The 18,769-nt window shown below is 39.4% G+C and overlaps 1 protein-coding gene across 1 annotated transcript in view; it reads left to right on the top strand.

The window, feature by feature from the left end:
* Nucleotides 1–18,769, top strand: part of LOC105281448 (twitchin) — a 74,591-nt gene that overhangs the window by 45,838 nt on the left and 9,984 nt on the right. The window contains exons 72-88 of the mRNA XM_026973992.1: nucleotides 48–929; nucleotides 1,902–2,157; nucleotides 2,710–3,035; nucleotides 3,251–3,553; nucleotides 3,778–4,162; nucleotides 4,380–4,585; nucleotides 4,672–5,132; nucleotides 5,560–6,094; nucleotides 6,237–6,431; nucleotides 15,261–15,744; nucleotides 15,883–16,138; nucleotides 16,283–16,617; nucleotides 16,702–16,817; nucleotides 16,982–17,266; nucleotides 17,442–17,581; nucleotides 17,712–17,975; nucleotides 18,098–18,714. Coding sequence (XP_026829793.1) covers nucleotides 48–929; nucleotides 1,902–2,157; nucleotides 2,710–3,035; nucleotides 3,251–3,553; nucleotides 3,778–4,162; nucleotides 4,380–4,585; nucleotides 4,672–5,132; nucleotides 5,560–6,094; nucleotides 6,237–6,431; nucleotides 15,261–15,744; nucleotides 15,883–16,138; nucleotides 16,283–16,617; nucleotides 16,702–16,817; nucleotides 16,982–17,266; nucleotides 17,442–17,581; nucleotides 17,712–17,975; nucleotides 18,098–18,714 — 6,046 coding nt within the window. The remainder of the gene's footprint in view (nucleotides 1–47; nucleotides 930–1,901; nucleotides 2,158–2,709; nucleotides 3,036–3,250; nucleotides 3,554–3,777; nucleotides 4,163–4,379; nucleotides 4,586–4,671; nucleotides 5,133–5,559; nucleotides 6,095–6,236; nucleotides 6,432–15,260; nucleotides 15,745–15,882; nucleotides 16,139–16,282; nucleotides 16,618–16,701; nucleotides 16,818–16,981; nucleotides 17,267–17,441; nucleotides 17,582–17,711; nucleotides 17,976–18,097; nucleotides 18,715–18,769) is intronic.

Genomic DNA, 18,769 nt, shown 5'->3' with positions numbered 1-18,769 from the left:
AAATAAATTTTAATTAATGTTATCATGTATTTTTTTTCTATCTTTAGTTCCACCGAAGATCGATAGGAAGTACATGCTGGACGTGAAGGTGCGCGCCGGTAGCTTCTTCGACTTTGACGTGCCGGTGATCGGCGAACCGCCACCAAGCAAGGAATGGTCGCTAAAGGGCGTCACGGTGACAGCGAGCGATCGCATCAAGATCACCAATGAGGACTACAATACCAAAGTGCGCGTGATGGAGGCGAAGCGTTCCGATTCCGGCGTCTACACTTTGGAAGCTAGAAACATCAATGGCAAGGACTCCGCCACGTTGACTGTAAACGTGCTGGACGTACCAGCTCCGCCAGAGGGTCCGTTGAAGGTGGACGATGTTACTAGAAGCAGCTGCGTCCTTAAGTGGCGACCGCCCAAGGATGATGGTGGTTCCGAGATTCAGTACTATCAGGTCGAGAAGATGGACACGGAGAACATGCGTTGGGTGCCTGTGGCCGAGGCAAACACCACGTCGGCGCGGGTGGACCACTTGATAGAGGGTCACGATTATCAGTTCCGCGTGCGCGCAGTTAACAAGCAAGGCGAGTCCCAGCCGTTGACAGGCATGGACACCATTACGGCCAAGGATCCGTTCGCCAAACCAGACAAGCCCGGCGCACCGGTAGCCACCGACTGGGACAAAGACCATGTGGATCTTGAATGGGCACCGCCCAAGAAGGACGGTGGATCACCTATAACTGGCTACATCATCGAGAAACGACCTAAGTTTGGTCAGTGGGAGAAGGCCGTCGAGGTGCCCGGCAATAAGACTAGCGCCAGAGTGCCAGATCTGACTGAGGGTCAAGAGTACGAATTCAGAGTCATCGCCGTCAACAAAGGTGGACCTGGAGAACCGTCCGAAGCGTCGGCGCCGATCGTCGCCAAACCACGCTTTAGTAAGTTTGATGTTTCTGTGAAGCTTAATGATATAATTGAATTTACTTCATAAGAGTTTTATTTTAGAGCTATTAAAAATTAGAAATACGATAATTACGAAAGGATAATGTTAAAACAGATGTGGAGATCGGGAGAACAAAGATTTTAGAAATGATTTCAGAAGATATATAGTGCTGTTTAAATATTTAGTTATAATATTTAGGCCGGTATTCATAGTCGGATCTTATATTTAAGATCGTCTTAAGCTTATCTGCAGATGCTGTATAGATCATTTCATTGGCTACGGAGTATCTGAAGATACACTTAAGACGGTCTTAAATATAAGATCCAATTATATTATTAATTATTAATTATGAATACCGGCCTTAGTGTAGGAATTTTAATGTATAGAGATATGGTGATAGAAAGAGCGAAAGAGTAGTTAGAAAGATTATAAAAGAAATGAATTAAATAGATTTTGAGTCTTAACTCCGGTACGTCAGATTATATAATTTATAAACAAACAGGCTTAGAGAGATTAAGAATAATTACAGGATGTAGCAAGCAGAGTTTTGAAGAAAAGATGTTAAAAGAAAGAAAAATAAAATTGATAGAGTATATAATAAAGTATATAAGACAAAAGGAAAAAGTTATAATAAATTAAGCAGAGAGAGAGAGAGAGATATTTTACAGATATAGAATGGTTTCAGTTTAGAAAGGATTAAGATACTGAGAAAATGAATATAGTTCGGATAATAAAAAAGAAAAAGTAAGAAAGATTAGGCAATGAATATGGTGACACTGAATGATGGGAAATGAGAAGCACAAAATGTGAGATATAATGACATAATAGTGATAAGAATATTTCAGAGAAAAACGTTACAGAAGTGGACAAAAGTTAATAATTCCTAGTAACTTGCTCTTGTTAAGATAAATTATTCTTAGAAAGTTTTCATTGTATATGTCTTATGCATAACTGAAATTAATTACAGTCGCTCCTTCGTTCGACACACATTTGCTGAACGACTTGGTGGTGCGCGCTGGTCAAAAGATCAGTTACAATATTCCCATCGTGGCATCACCCAAACCTAAGGCAACATGGAGTTGCGATGGAGTTCAGATTGTTGCCGATGCTCGTCATGAAATGTACACTACCAACACCGAGACGACTTTCGAAATACCATTCTCCGTACGAGGTGACACTGGACGTTACACTCTGACTTTAGAAAACGAGCATGGCAACTTTAGGTAATTAATAAATTGCATAAAACGATTATACGAAAAGCAATCTTAATATTTGTTTCTTATAATATCTATTTTACTGCTTAGAAAATAATTTTGAAAAGTCAACGTTTCAAAAATGTTTTTCAAATCCGATGTTTAATCATTAAAATAATCAGTAAAATAAATGTCCCGTTTAAACCTTAAGGATGCACACATGTCTATATTATTTTTTATATATCTCTATCATAAAATTATGAATTAGCATATTCATATTATAATAACTTGTATTTGTATTCGTAAAGTTGCGCAACACTTGTAAAAAATTTCGGCGCGCGATAGTATCCACTCCTTTTTCAAAACTCGCATACGCACAAGCAATCATTTAAACTGCAACTTTGATCTTACAAATCAAGTGCGGAATTAGAGAGAGAGAGAGAGAGAGAGAGAGAGAGAGAGAGAGAGAGAGATTATTAACATTATTTAGTAATTTATATAATTTGAATAATAATTTCCCTCTTTGTAATTTTAAGGATATTTCTAATAACCATCAATTAAATAATGACATTAAATTTTTAGCGCCAGTGCGAGAGTCACTGTCCTCGACAGACCCGCACCACCAGAGAAGCCTTTGGACGTTACTAACGTCACGAAAGAGGGTTGTCACTTGACCTGGGGCCATCCGCTTGACGATGGCGGCAGTCCTATTCTGCACTACGTCATCGAGAAGATGGATTTGTCTCGTGGAACTTGGTCCGATGCCGGTATGAGTATGGTGCTAAGTCACGAGGTCAGTCGTTTAACACATCGCAAGGAATATATGTTCCGCGTCAAGGCTGTCAACAACATCGGCGAGTCCGATCCACTCGAGACCACAAAGAGCATCATCGCAAAGAACGAATTTGGTAAGTAATTCTGTCTAAACAAGGAAAAAAAAAATTTCAAGTAGAAGTAACGTTCGAAATAGCAAAATTTAATCGATGATACGATTTAGCTAGCATAATTTAAAACATTATATCACTAAATTATTATTATTATTTAAAGACAAGCGTAAAGATTCTTGTACATTATTAGTTCTTCTCATATATATATATATATATTTTTTTTTTGCGACTTACAGATGAACCGGATGCGCCTGGTAAGCCACAAATCACGGACTGGGACAAGGATCACGTGGATCTGCAATGGCCAGCACCAAAGAATGACGGTGGATCACCGATCACGGGCTACATTGTCCAGAAAAAGGAGAAGGGCAGTCCTTATTGGGTAAATGCCGTGCACGTACCTAAAGGTCAGACCAACACTACCGTGCCGGATTTGACAGAAGGCCAGGAGTATGAGTTCCGCGTGATCGCTGTCAACGCTGCCGGTCAATCCGAGCCATCGGAGCCTAGTGACCTCGTCACTGCCAAACCTCGTTATCGTAAGTCACCATCAAATTTCTCCATCAAATCAAAACAGATAATTCCGCGTTAATGAAAAGTTATATAAATTGCAGATTCAAATTCTGAAATCTTTATCTGTGCAAAAAATTTTATTATTACTATTAAATTATTATATATGTATAATAGCTTTACTTATTTAAGCCTGAATAGTCCTTAATTGAATTTATGAAACGAGTTTTTAAGTCTCTTTGATTTTTTTCAGTGGCTCCGAAGATCAAGACGCCTTTGCAAGACGTTCGTATCAAAGCTGGACTCATCTTCCACGTGGATATCGATTTCATCGGCGAACCGACTCCGGAAGTAACGTGGAGCGTGGGAAGCAACGAGTTAACTTCCAATGACAGGACGACAATCACCTCGATTGGCTATCACACGATCGTACACATCGTCAATGCCAAAAGATCCGATTCAGGATTGTATCATCTATTGCTGAGGAACAGCAGCGGTATAGACGAGGGCAGCTTCCAGGTAACTGTCCTGGACAAGCCTGGACCACCAGAAGGTCCTTTACAATACGAGGAGATTACCAACCAGTCTGTCACGCTCTCTTGGAAGCCACCTAAGGATAATGGCGGCAGTGAGCTTACGTAAGCAACTTTTTAATACACTAATGATGTTCATTATTATAATCTATTAAGAGTAATCAAAGATATCAAATATTTCTCTATCTAGATCTTCTATATTGAAGTTATAATTAACTTAAATTATAAAAATATAATTTTAAATTGTATTATAATTTGGATAGAAAAACTAATGTGATATTAGTGTCAAGTAATTTCTCACACACTTTTATTTTTTTAACAGTGGATATGTTATTGAAAAACGCGATCTCACTCACGGTGGTGGCTGGGTACCGGCAGTTACGCATGTTAATCCCAAATATAATCACGCAACCGTGCCAAGACTACTCGAGGGAACCACGTATGAATTCCGCGTGTCCGCGGAAAATCTTCAGGGTCGGTCTGAGCCACTGACCACCGATCGATCCGTTGTGGCGAAGAATCAATTCGGTGAGCACTTCTTCTGATTAAAGTTTTACGTGATTTTACAACCATCTGTCTTTACATAAATATATCATTCAATGTAAATTATCCAGTGGTTCCTGGACAACCCGGCAAGCCAGAGTGCGTCGACGCTGACAAGGATCATATTAAGATCAAGTGGACCGCGCCCATCAGCAACGGCGGCTCCAAGATTATCGGCTACGATGTGGAGCGTCGCGATCGCGCCACCGGTCGCTGGATAAAACAAAACAAAGAACCTGTCAAGTATCCCGAGTACTACGACGACCATGTGACCGAGGGTCACCAATACGAGTATCGCGTGTCGGCCATAAACGCTGCCGGTGCCGGCAAACCGAGCGAGACCTCATCCGTGTTCACGGCTAAACCCATGAAGGAGAAGCCGAAGCTTCATCTCGACGCTTTGATTGGCCGCAAGATTAAAGTACGCGCCGGAGAACCGATCAACGTGAATATACCGTTGTCCGGTGCGCCCACGCCGAAGATCGACTGGATTAAGGATGGAAAATCACTCGCAGAAACTCTTCGTCTGTCGGTGAGTTCACCTTCATTTATTTTTTAGTATAAGCAATGATTTTACTAAAATTTTAATCATTATAAATGATAAAATAATATCTACCGGTATGCAACTATTAAACAGGCTTTACTCATGCAACAGCAGTTACAAACATATATGCGAGACATTTATAAAGACAGACAGGACAAAACAAAAAACAAAAGATTATTTATCACGACGGTAACGTAAAAAATATGGTTGTCTTGCAAAGCCATCGCTGATAACGCTCGTATTCAAAACTTGCTGTGAGCGCCTTCCTGACAATAAAAATCTTTCAAATTATATATAAAAATATATTTATATCAGAATTTTATTTTATTTTATCTTTTTCTAACGAATAGAAATTACATGATTTATTCTAAACAGTCTTTATTACTCTTTATTTTCTTCTTTATTACGTTTGCAGACGGAGACCAAGAGCGACCGAACACAGTTGCTGATTGAGAAATCCGTGCGAGATGACAGTGGCATTTACACCATCACTGCCACGAATGAACACGGCAAAGACTCGGCTGACATTGAAGTAATAGTCGTGGATAAACCTGGACCACCACAAGGTCCTCTGCAGTATACCGGCACGACGCAAGAGTCCGTCGGACTGTCTTGGAACCCACCAGTTGATAACGGTGGATCCGATATCACGAACTACATCGTCGAAGTTTCGGATTACGGATCTGACAATTGGCGACAAGTGCCTGGATATGTTCCCAGGACAAGCTTCACAGCGAAAGGCTTGACCGAGGGTAAAAAATATGTCTTTAGGGTCCGTGCCGAGAACATGTACGGAGTGTCGGAGCCCTTAGAGGGCAAGCCCGTAATCGCCAAGAGTCCCTACGATCCACCGGATGCGCCGAGCCAGCCTGAAGTCCTCGGCTACACTCCTAACAGTTGTAGCCTCAGCTGGAATCCGCCCATCAACACCGGCGGCAAACCTATCACTGGTAAGTCGCCACTACTGAATGTAAATCGAAAACTTGAATATAAATCAAGTATTCAGGAGTTTTTATTTCTTTTTACTTTTCGAGTTAAAACACTGTCAAATGTCACGTTTGATCAAATTTCTTACGTCATCTTCTTTACCAGGTTACTACGTGGAAAGACGCGAGCGTGGCGGCGAATGGCTGAAAGTCAATAATTATCCTACGCCGAACACGACATTCACTGTACAAGATTTGCATGAAGGCTCTCGATATGAATTCAGAGTGATCGCTGTCAACGAGGCTGGACCTGGCAAACCTAGCAAGCCCACCGAACCCATTACAGCTGGACATCAACGCTGTAAGTGTATACCGATTTATTTCTGTGCATTAATATTTCATTTTCAGTTCTCAAATTTAATCTCATTCATTAATTTTTATTACCAATACTTTATAGTTTAATCGTTTTATCTTATAATGTATATGGGAAAAACGGGTAGAAACTTCGGTGAATTTACAGGTTTTTAATATACACATACATACATACAGGGTGTACCAAAAGTCTGGAAACGGTCGAATATTTCATAAACTATGCATTTTAGAAAGAAATGTTTCAGACAAAAGTTGTAGGATTTCAAGTAGCGCATTACATAGCAACATCAGTATGACCATGAAGAGTGTTGTCAAGGTCATGTGAAGGTCAACTGTGTTTTCTTAAATGGAACCGCTTATAAAATATTGCATATTTGGATTTTACGGGAAAAAACGAGTAAATTTTATCTGAAACATTTGTTTGAAAAATGCTTCTATCAAAAGTTATACGCATTTAAACCTTAAAGTAGAATGCATTGCAATTAATGATAAATTAATTAAAAGACTTTATCATTTTGTTCTTTTACTTTATTAAATGTTCGAACTGGTATCCATTAACATCTAAACACTTATTAAGTCTTCTTACGAAACTTTGCTCTAAGTAACATTTCTGGGGTCACGCTAGCGCTAGCTAATGGCCTTGGAGTACGTACTCGATGTTAACTGAAAGAAACATAAACTCACACATTTATCAGAAAATGTAAATACAAATCTATGCATTTAGTTAGTTTTGAGCTGGTTTTCATGCTGCTTATCAAGTTCGAAAATCATGACTCGAACGAAGAATACGTGAAGCTTGCGCTAGCGCGACCCCAGAAATGTTACTTAGAGCAAAGTTTCGTAAGAAGACTTAATAAGTGTTTAGATGTTAATGGACACCAGTTCGAACATTTAATAAAGTAAAAGAACAAAATGATAAAGTCTTTTAATTAATTTATCATTAATTGCAATGCATTCTACTTTAAGGTTTAAATGCGTATAACTTTTGATAGAAGCATTTTTCAAACAAATGTTTCAGATAAAATTTACTCGTTTTTTCCCGTAAAATCCAAATATGCAATATTTTATAAGCGGTTCCATTTAAGAAAACACAGTTGACCTTCACATGACCTTGACAACACTCTTCATGGTAATACTGATGTTGCTATGTAATGCGCTACTTGAAATCCTACAACTTTTGTCTGAAACATTTCTTTCTAAAATGCATAGTTTATGAAATATTCGACCGTTTCCAGACTTTTGGTACACCCTGTATATATATACAGGGTCCGCCAAAAGTCCCGGGACCCCTGAATATTTCGAAAAATATGCATTTTCGTGAAAAATGTTTCAAACAAAAGTTGTAGGGCTTTAAGTTACGCATTGCATAGTAATATTAGTATGACACTGAATAGCACCGTCAAGGTCACATAAAAATCATTTTGAATTGTTTAAATGGAACCCTCTACTTTTCATTACATATTCTTGTAGCTCACCTCGACAGCTTTCCAAAACACTATAATAAAGTTTTTTTTCATTAAGAACTTTCCGAGTTTTGAGGTTTGAAAGTTACAGTACCGCCGGCATTAGCATTACCCAAGATCCAGACAATTAAGGCAAGATCGGGCATAGTACAGCCAACTATATATATATATTTATATATATATATATTTATATTAATATATATATATATATTAATATAAAAGTGCGTGGCAGGGTCGACTGAGCTCTTCAAAAAGGCGTAGACCTTGTATGTTCAGAGGGCGCAAAGTAATTAATAAATTATTGACAATAGAAACCCTTTGGCGTTAAAAACTGTAGGTCCCAAATATTTGATTCACAAATATTATCAGTACAGTAGCTAAAATTTTGTTTAAGTAAGGAGCTAACTTGAAAAAAGCAAACATAATAGACGCTTATGCAGATTTGTGATGCAAACGTGTCTAAAGAAACAAACTTTCTTATTTTCATCATTACAATTTTTTTCATCAAGAGGATCTCAGGCTGAGGCCACGCAAACTCCTCTACTTGAGGACGCTCCGGCGAGCCAGTCCGGGCCTGGTTAGTTCTACAATATAAAAACGCGTCCTTTGTTGTGTATTGTTAAACTTTAACACATAGAAGAGAAAAGGATTACTAAATAAAAATTACAAAAATTAAATATAAACCTTTCCCTAAGCTATATTTTTCATAAATTTTGTATCACAATACGAATATTGGTATTAATAATATAAAACACGTCTTAATGTTGTCACTGCATGAATAGTCAAAATGTACGAATATAGATAAGAAATGTTTTTCACAAATATTGGAAGTTTTCGGGAAATTTACAGTTGAATACATTTATCATGATTGACATTGGAATTTTCCTTAGAAATATTTATTTGAGATTATCTGATGTTACAACGTTTACTAACAAGAAGTGACAACGACACACTTCGCTGGACTTCGCTGGACTAGAATATTATACAGGCATTAATATGATATATCTCATTGCATTTACTCTCTTTACTTTAACAAAATGATAATGGTAAAATGACAGCGACACGTACATAATATGACATAATATTCGTTCTCTTCATACAGTGATTCAAACTTGTAGGTTGATTTAAAATAATAACATGTTTATTTACTTATTATATAAGTATATAAAATATATGTAAATTTCGCGGATAAACTAGATACAATTAACAGATCTACATTTTTGCGTTTTACTTATCGTGGACACGGGCTCGCGTTTTGCTCTGTCTCTTGGTGCTCTCTATCTTTTATTTTCGACTGCCTCTCTCCAACCCAATATTAAGTCGATCGTTTACCTTGCCTTGTCTCGCCTAACGCACATATTATAACAAAGGTACATACATTTCTACATTAGATAAAAATTATTTCCTACAAAATTATTGTTATACAATATATTTTACAGAACTTTTCCTAACTAATGTATACAGGGTGTCCAATTTTAATCTATCACCCCTCGTAACTTTTCAGGGAGCGGTCGTAGAGAAAAATGGATCATACAAAAGTTTCTTGACCTCGAGGGGGACATAAGATGGTGTCATTGGTTTGATCTTGAGTGAACGTGTCAAGGACATGTGAAGGTTAACTTTGTTTTTTTAAATTGAAACCCCAACTTTTTATTGCAGATTCTGATTCTCTATCGAAAAGTAAGTAACTTTTGTTTGAAACATTGTTTTTAAAAACGCCCTTCTTATCCCGAAAAGTCAGGTTCAATCTTTGACGGGCCAATGATAATGACTTGCTTTTTATCAGACACTGAAGTTTTCTCTTTAGTATTTTACTGTTTACCGTCAGCATTAGCGTTACCCATACAAACGTTGTAGGACTTAAAAAGATCTATTCATTACTCTTATCAGTTTGATCATAGGTGGCGTTGCCAAGGTTACGTAAAGGTCGCCTTGCATTTTTTAAATGGAACCCTCCCTTTTTTATTGCATAATTTTGTAGCTTATCTGGAGAGCTTTCCAAAACACTATAATAAAATATTTTCCATTAAATACTTTTGTAATTATGAGGGTTGAAAGTAACAGTACCGCCGGCATTAGCACTACCCGAGGTGTACCGCATGGAGGTTGCACGGTCGGATTTACACCTCTTGTGTGTGTGTGTGTGTGTCACAGAGGAGATGAGGACCCCGTGATTCGTCACTCCCGCAGTATTTACCGACTCCAAACCCTCTCCTTCTGTGTGTGTGTGTGTGTGTGTGTGTGTGTATTTGGGTGGGCGAGTGTGAGTGTGTGCGCGTGTGGGTACCTAAAATTGATCAAATATTTTATTGAAGGTGTTCGAAAACACGTCCACCTTCTTGAAGACATAAATGCAATCTTCTATAAAAATTATTACGAACTTTTTCAAGCATAGCTGGTGTTATGCTCCTGAATACATTACGAATGCGTTCTTTCATATTTTCAATAGTCGTTGGCTCAGTCTCATACACGTTTTCTTTAATATATCCCCAGAGAAAAAAAATCCAATGGCGTCATATCAGAGGATCTTGGCGGCCACTCATGAGTTTGACTACCTAAGCCAATCCATTGGTTTATGAATACATTATTTAGATAGTTTCTGACATCGCGTGTTCTGTGAGCTGGCGCCCCATCTTGCATAAACCACATGTGGATACGAAAATGAATCAATGTGATCTGTTTTGTACAATCAGTTCCACAAGAACGTATAAGACAGAACTTTGTAAAAACTAAGTGCAGCGTCTGTTTCTCTAATGCTGTCCACAAGCTTAAAGCATGCTCTTTGGCGCAGTATGCATTTTATCGGTATGCTGAGTATTAATTTTGTTTAAACAGACCTTTTTCGAGATGAGTGCGAAATATCTTAAACGATATGAAGCAGTGTTTCTCCTTAGTCATTCGAAAGGATCATATCTTTAAGACGTTCACCCATTTCTGGACGAATCCTTCGGACTTTTTCATCACTTTCGCAGCTGCTACATACGATAGTTATGATCCTTTCGAATGACTAAGGAGAAACACTGCTTCATATCGTTTAAGATATTTCGCACTCATCTCGAAAAAGGTCTGTTTAAACAAAATTAATACTCAGCATACCGATAAAATGCATACTGCGCCAAAGAGCATGCTTTAAGCTTGTGGACAGCATTAGAGAAACAGACGCTGCACTTAGTTTTTACAAAGTTCTGTCTTATACGTTCTTGTGGAACTGATTGTACAAAACAGATCACATTGATTCATTTTCGTATCCACATGTGGTTTATGCAAGATGGGGCGCCAGCTCACAGAACACGCGATGTCAGAAACTATCTAAATAATGTATTCATAAACCAATGGATTGGCTTAGGTAGTCAAACTCATGAGTGGCCGCCAAGATCCTCTGATATGACGCCATTGGATTTTTTTTCTCTGGGGATATATTAAAGAAAACGTGTATGAGACTGAGCCAACGACTATTGAAAATATGAAAGAACGCATTCGTAATGTATTCAGGAGCATAACACCAGCTATGCTTGAAAAAGTTCGTAATAATTTTTATAGAAGATTGCATTTATGTCTTCAAGAAGGTGGACGTGTTTTCGAACACCTTCAATAAAATATTTGATCAATTTTAGGTACCCACACGCGCACACACTCACACTCGCCCACCCAAATACACACACACACACACACACACACACACACACAGAAGGAGAGGGTTTGGAGTCGGTAAATACTGCGGGAGTGACGAATCACGGGGTCCTCATCTCCTCTGTGACACACACACACACACACAAGAGGTGTAAATCCGACCGTGCAACCTCCATGCGGTACACCTCGGGTAGTGCTAATGCCGGCGGTACTGTTACTTTCAACCCTCATAATTACAAAAGTATTTAATGGAAAATATTTTATTATAGTGTTTTGGAAAGCTCTCCAGATAAGCTACAAAATTATGCAATAAAAAAGGGAGGGTTCCATTTAAAAAATGCAAGGCGACCTTTACGTAACCTTGGCAACGCCACCTATGATCAAACTGATAAGAGTAATGAATAGATCTTTTTAAGTCCTACAACGTTTGTATGGGTAACGCTAATGCTGACGGTAAACAGTAAAATACTAAAGAGAAAACTTCAGTGTCTGATAAAAAGCAAGTCATTATCATTGGCCCGTCAAAGATTGAACCTGACTTTTCGGGATAAGAAGGGCGTTTTTAAAAACAATGTTTCAAACAAAAGTTACTTACTTTTCGATAGAGAATCAGAATCTGCAATAAAAAGTTGGGGTTTCAATTTAAAAAAACAAAGTTAACCTTCACATGTCCTTGACACGTTCACTCAAGATCAAACCAATGACACCATCTTATGTCCCCCTCGAGGTCAAGAAACTTTTGTATGATCCATTTTTCTCTACGACCGCTCCCTGAAAAGTTACGAGGGGTGATAGATTAAAATTGGACACCCTGTATAGCTTTACAGATCTTCGCCAATCAGTATTTTTTAAAAACACATGTATTTCATAATTAAAATTTAAGTTTTAATGTTAATTACTATTCATTTAACGAACATATTTGCATTCCTAATTAAACTGAACTAGTTGTAAAAGTAAATATGTAAAACACGTGAAATAATGTGATAATAAAATGTTCTAACTTATAAAGCGCAACAACAATGTTAGAATAAATAAAACTATCTCTTGGTATGCATGGAACTTACGATTAATCTTACGTCTCGTGCATGTTTAATATAATTGAGCATGAGCGCAAACTAATATTCCATACATTCGTGTGTAAAATTCAAAGAAATCGTGGTATTAAAAGGACATAGTATTAAATGATAATAGTTGACAAAAAAATACAAGTTCTTCAAGTTTCACACGTTTTCGCTCTTTTAAGATACATGAGTATTGAAATGTAATTTTCGAATATTATATATGCTTATCGATTGACGAATAGGATTTTTATATAAGTTAACTGTAGTAATGAAAAACGAAGTAATAGACTATTGAAGATAATGCGTCCGTTTCATATTCGTAGATTTGTCGCATACTCAAACTTCGGATAAACCAAATGGAACAGTTAAATCATAGAAAAAATCTGCTTCCGTAATAAATAGAAGTTTTTACATGAACTACACGCGGATTTATAATCGATGAAAGTATTCGCATGATACAAAAGAATAACACAACTTCATAATTCCATGTGCACGTCTTTGCTAAATTGGTTGACATAGTTAAGTGAGGCATCCGTTTGAGATTTTAAGTTTACAACATATCGAATTTATGTACACATCATGTCGAAATAATTTAGTTCTTTACGCAAAAGCACACAATTGTTTATATTACTAACCTTCCAGCTTAATCATAATCCTACACATAATCTCCGTTTACTTCCTTACATTTCTCTGCACGCTCTAGCAACTCATGGAAGGATTTACTTATAAACTGATTCCGCAGATCGCTCGAACAATCCTTCTGATCCTTGTAACGTATTTTGTTCATGATAACTTTCATTCTAGCAGCAAATGATTTATAATTAGGTAGTTCTTGTCCCCATAATTGTCTTCTAATCTCGTTCAAGAGAAAATAGTCGCACGGTGATAAATCCGGCGAATCCGGTGGCTGATAAAAAACACACACTCGTCTGTCAGCCCAAAACTTGCGTACACTGATAGAGTCAAGTGATGTATCAAGCAACAAATAAAAGCTCGGTTGCTCTTTCGCTCTATATTCTGGCCTATACTCCACGATATGATGCCACACCTTCTCCATAACTTGATACGAACACCGTTTTTCTTCTTCTTCTTCTCCTATTGTACTCATTATACCGGTTTCACAATGTATGATGCCCTTCGAATCATAGAAAGAAACAAACATCACTAAATTAATTGACTCCTGTGCCAACGTTCCTGCCTCGTCTGGTGATCGACTCTGTCCCACGGAAAACCATGTTTTGCCTCCAACGATAAGGGAATCCAGGAATCTCGAATTTATCCTGCACGTATCAATAATGTTCGTGCAATGATCGTACCGTGTTTGCTTTTGTCCTCTGGTCAGCGTGCTTGGAATGACACGGCCATGAAACACTTGTTTTTTTATTTCGGCCATAACGTAATCAAACGCAGAACCTTTTAGGGACACTTTAGTAGCAAACCATGAAGGTGACATATTCCGAATATGACCTTTACAGACTTTGGCGATGTCATCTTTACTGCTAGCGTAACACCTACAGGGACCAAAGATGGATTCTCTTCCGTTTTTACAATCCTGGTACCAGCAAATAAATGATCCCTTTTGTGTATTAGTTCCGAAAGCTTGGTTTATCAATTTCGTTGTATGTCCTAACGTCACACCTAATTTAGCACAAAGTTTTATGACCGCGCGATGTTCCTCTGGTATTGGTGAAAAACGTGGCATGTTACCGCGAATGATTCGCTGTCACTATTTGCCTGATTTGAAATTACGACGGATAGTACGGGGTATATATGTGCTAAAGTATCACCCTTCAGACGTAAGATAGCGCTGGCAGTCGGCGGAAAAATTAAAGTTTGTTTTCGGATACACTGCATAACAATCGATACTTCTTGTATTTACATAAAAATATAACAACATATTATCAATGTTAAGTGTTATCAATTCAATTCGCGATATTTGGATCATTCATCTACGATGATGTTACAGAACTGTCTCATACAATAATGTGCGTGTGTGTGCGTGCTTTTATGCGCAATATACACTCGCAATGGATCCGAATATATATTGTTATGTATATATGCTACTCGTGCAAAATTCATAATCCTTGAAGCGTTGCGCGATTCAAGTAGTTTAAATGAAATAACGTAGGATATCGGGGGCAGGGGAAGGGATGAGCTGCGATTTCTTTTATAAATAACTGTTAACATAGGTGATAATGTTAGAAGAAATATTCACAAATTTGTACGCGGAAGCAAATGCTTTAAAATAACAAATATTGGATTCTCCGAGAACCTCAAAGAGGATCAGAGCGAATTATTTTTAGGAAATTAATACTTTAAGCAAAGTTTTTAACGCCAAACCGATTTATATTGTCTATAATTTATTAATTACTTTGAGCCCTCTCAACATTGTAAGGTCTGCGCCTTTTTGCGGAACAACAATTAGCATATCATCATTATAATTCTAATATACAAAATATATATTATTCTGTAATGCCAAATCATCATATAATATATCTCAATATCGTTTTTTATTATTTCAGTTTATTATTATGTTTTTTATTGTTACTGTTACCTCACATTAAAATCCTATTGGTCAATCGATGAGCATATTATAAATCATCATAATGATGCCGCGGCCCTACATGTATTTTATCATTTCTATAATTAATATCAATTTCGTAGTACGTCCTGACGCGCCCGAGCCACCCAAGGCAGATAGGATTACCAAGGACTCGGTAACCTTAAGTTGGCGTCCACCACGAAGCGACGGTGGCGCAAAGATCCGTGGCTACATTCTCCAGAAGAAAGCGAAGGGCGACGACGACTGGTCAGATGTAAATGGGGCGCCGATACCAAGCAACGTGTACACCGTACCAAAGCTAAAGGAAGGCGAAGAGTATCTGTTCAGAGTGTTTGCGGTGAATGACGTCGGTAGCAGTGATCCAAGCCGACCTAGCAATCCCATTGTCATTGAGGAACAACCCAACAAACCGGTTATGGACCTCGGTGGCGTTCGCGACATCACTGTTCGCGCTGGCGAGGACTTCTCCATCCACGTGCCTTACATTGGCTTTCCCAAACCAACTGCCACGTGGTTCGCAAACGATGTCGTTAAAGACGAAACTGATCCGCGTGTGCATCAACAACTGGCCGATGATTTCGCTAGGTACGTATTTAAACAAACGAAGTTATTAGAATGTGAAATAATTTTTGGGAAAAGTAACAGTAGAAATACTTTAATAAGTATGTTACTTAAATTCAACTAAAAACTGAATATAACATTAATTAAATTTTTGCTTGGTAGCCTGGTTGTGAAGAACGCGAAACGCTCGGACGGAGGGCAGTATAGGCTCCAGCTGCGCAATTCTTCCGGTTTCGACACAGCAACCGTCAACGTCAAAGTCCTCGATCGTCCTGGTCCGCCCGAAAATCTCCGTGCGGACGAGTTTGGCGGCGATGCCCTTACTCTCTTCTGGAACCCGCCCAAGGATAACGGCGGTGCCGATATCACTAATTACGTGATCGAGAAGAGGGAACCAAAGGCCGCTACATGGTCTAAAGTAAAGAGATACATAATGAGACAGTTATATGAAAACTACCAAAATCTGTATGAAAAATTAGAAAATTACAGTATTAGAAATTTCGATTTTTATCTTGATTTATCTTAATTAAGGTCCTGGAAACTAAAGAGATGGAATTTGCAGGTGAGCAGCTACGTCACGACGCCCTTCGTGCGGGTGAGGAACCTGACGGTCGGTCAAGTCTACGAGTTCCGAGTGATGGCCGAGAACCAGTACGGCACATCTGATCCAGTAACGACGATTGATCCTATCAAAGCGAGACATCCGTTTGATCCGCCTGGTGCACCTGGCACACCTCGCGGCGTGGAGACCACCGAGGACAGCATCACCATCACCTGGACCAAACCGCGTCACGACGGCGGTTCGCCGATTCTCGGATACGTCGTCGAGAAGCGTCTTCTGAGCGAGGACAAGTGGGTCAAGGCCACTCCAGCTTTGGTGCACGATACCACGTACAAGTGAGCAATCAATTTGTGCCAATCAATTTCTTATGTCGTACACACTCAATAATTTTTTGTTAATCCACTTTGTCATTCCTGCAGGGTCACCGGACTGATCGAAAATCACGATTACGAATTCCGCGTAGCCGCGGAGAACGCCGCTGGACGAGGACCGTGGAGCTCCAACTCCGACGTCATCCGTGCCAGTGCACCGCCATGTAAGAAAGCATCTTTTCTAATTTTTTAACTAAATTCTAATTTTTAAATTAAATTTTAATTTTTTAATTAAATTTCAAGCTAAAGGATATATGTACTTTCATGATGCAAGATCCTTTCTTAAATCTTGAGCATGAATTTCATGATGTCACCCGTTTTCTTTCAGTCCCACCAAAGATCACAAGCGACCTCAGCATCCGCGACATGACAGTGATCGCTGGAGAACCATTCACCATCACGGTGCCATACACAGCGAATCCCAAACCGAGACCGAACTGGTCCATCAACGGCGAGGAAGTGCTCACCGGCGACAGAATCAAATTCGAAACGACCGATGTTGCTTCGCAGTTCATTAACAAGAAGGCAAAGAGAACCGATACCGGCACGTACACGATATATCTTACGAACACTGTTGGCACGGATTCCGCCTCGTGCAAAGTTCTCGTTGTTGGTAAGATTTTGCTACAAATATTAATTTAGTATCATGTTTTGAGAGATGCCAAACCTTGATTTAAATCTTGAAGAATTTATGAATGAATCTTGTTTCCTAATAAATGCTTATAATTTTTTTGTATCACTTTTTATTTTGCGATTACGTTTTAAATCATGAAATCTCATTTTCTCAGACAAACCGTCGCCACCCTTGGCGCCTTTGGATATCTCCGACATCACTCCGGAAACCTGTACACTGACGTGGAGGCCACCCTTCGACGATGGCGGTTCACCAATCACAAATTACATCGTTGAGAAACTGGATCCGGCTGGTGTAAGTATTTTATTTATTACAAAAACTCCGCAGTAATGATCGTCACATATACGCGCAAAAACAGTTTTACGTTTTTCCAATTGCATAAATAATATTCTCCTGATCTTCATTGATCTCTAATTTCTTTCAGTTCTGGGTGAAGCTCAGCAGCTTCGTGAGGAACACGCATTATGACGTAATCGGTCTGGAACCGAATCGTACATACAACTTCCGCGTGAGAGCGGAAAATCAGTACGGTGTCTCCGACCCGCTGCAGGCTGACGAACCGATAACAGCCAAGTTCCCATTCACGGTACCGGATCCACCTGGACAGCCACGTGTCATCGATTGGGATACTTCGAACGCCACGGTAGTCTGGACAAAACCATTGTCCGACGGTGGATCTCGTATTCAGGTATTATCCAGTTACCAACTTCACCATCACAAAATACGGATCACTGTGACATTTAAAATTTTCTTCAGCTTTTTCCTTTCTTTTCCTTGTTTGAACTTTATCATCTCACAAAAAATTTACAGGGCTACAAGATCGAGTTCCGCGATCCTGCCGAGGACGTGCAGTGGCGCGTGGCGAATGACTATCTGTTCAAGGATACCACGTATGTGTGCTACGGCCTGATGAGCGGCCACGAGTACGAGTTTAGGATCCGCGCGAAGAATGCTGCAGGCTTCAGTAAGCCAAGCCCACCCTCTGTTCCATTCAGACTCAAGAGCAAGTTTAACGTACCCTCGCCACCTGGTACGCCACAGGTCACCAAGGTCGGCAAGAATTATGTCGATCTACGATGGGAACCACCTGTATCCGACGGCGGCAGCAGGATAACCGGCTATGTGATCGAGAAACGCGAGGTGGGCAGCGCGATGTGGTCCAAATGCAACGAGTATAACGTTGTCGACACCGAGTACACGGTCATGCACCTGATCGAGCGTGGCGACTACGAATTCAGGATCTTCGCGGTGAACGCGGCCGGCAGATCCGAGCCGAGCTCGTGTACCACGCCGGTGAAGATCTGCGAAGTCGAGGGCGGCGAAAAGCCAGACTTTATCAGAAATCTGCCCATCAGTCAGATCGTACCGCTTGGCAAGACCCTCGTCCTCGAGTGCGAGGCCACGGGCAAACCTCTGCCGACTGCCAGGTCAGTCGAAACGATATTATTTTCTAATATTTCTTAATATCGTTTAATAAGAAAA

Source organism: Ooceraea biroi, chromosome 12 (assembly GCF_003672135.1).
Source record: "Ooceraea biroi isolate clonal line C1 chromosome 12, Obir_v5.4, whole genome shotgun sequence".
NCBI classification, from domain to species: Eukaryota; Metazoa; Arthropoda; class Insecta; order Hymenoptera; family Formicidae; genus Ooceraea; species Ooceraea biroi.
The sequence above is the reverse complement of the archived record's forward strand: the minus strand, read 5'-3'. Positions and strand labels throughout refer to the sequence as shown.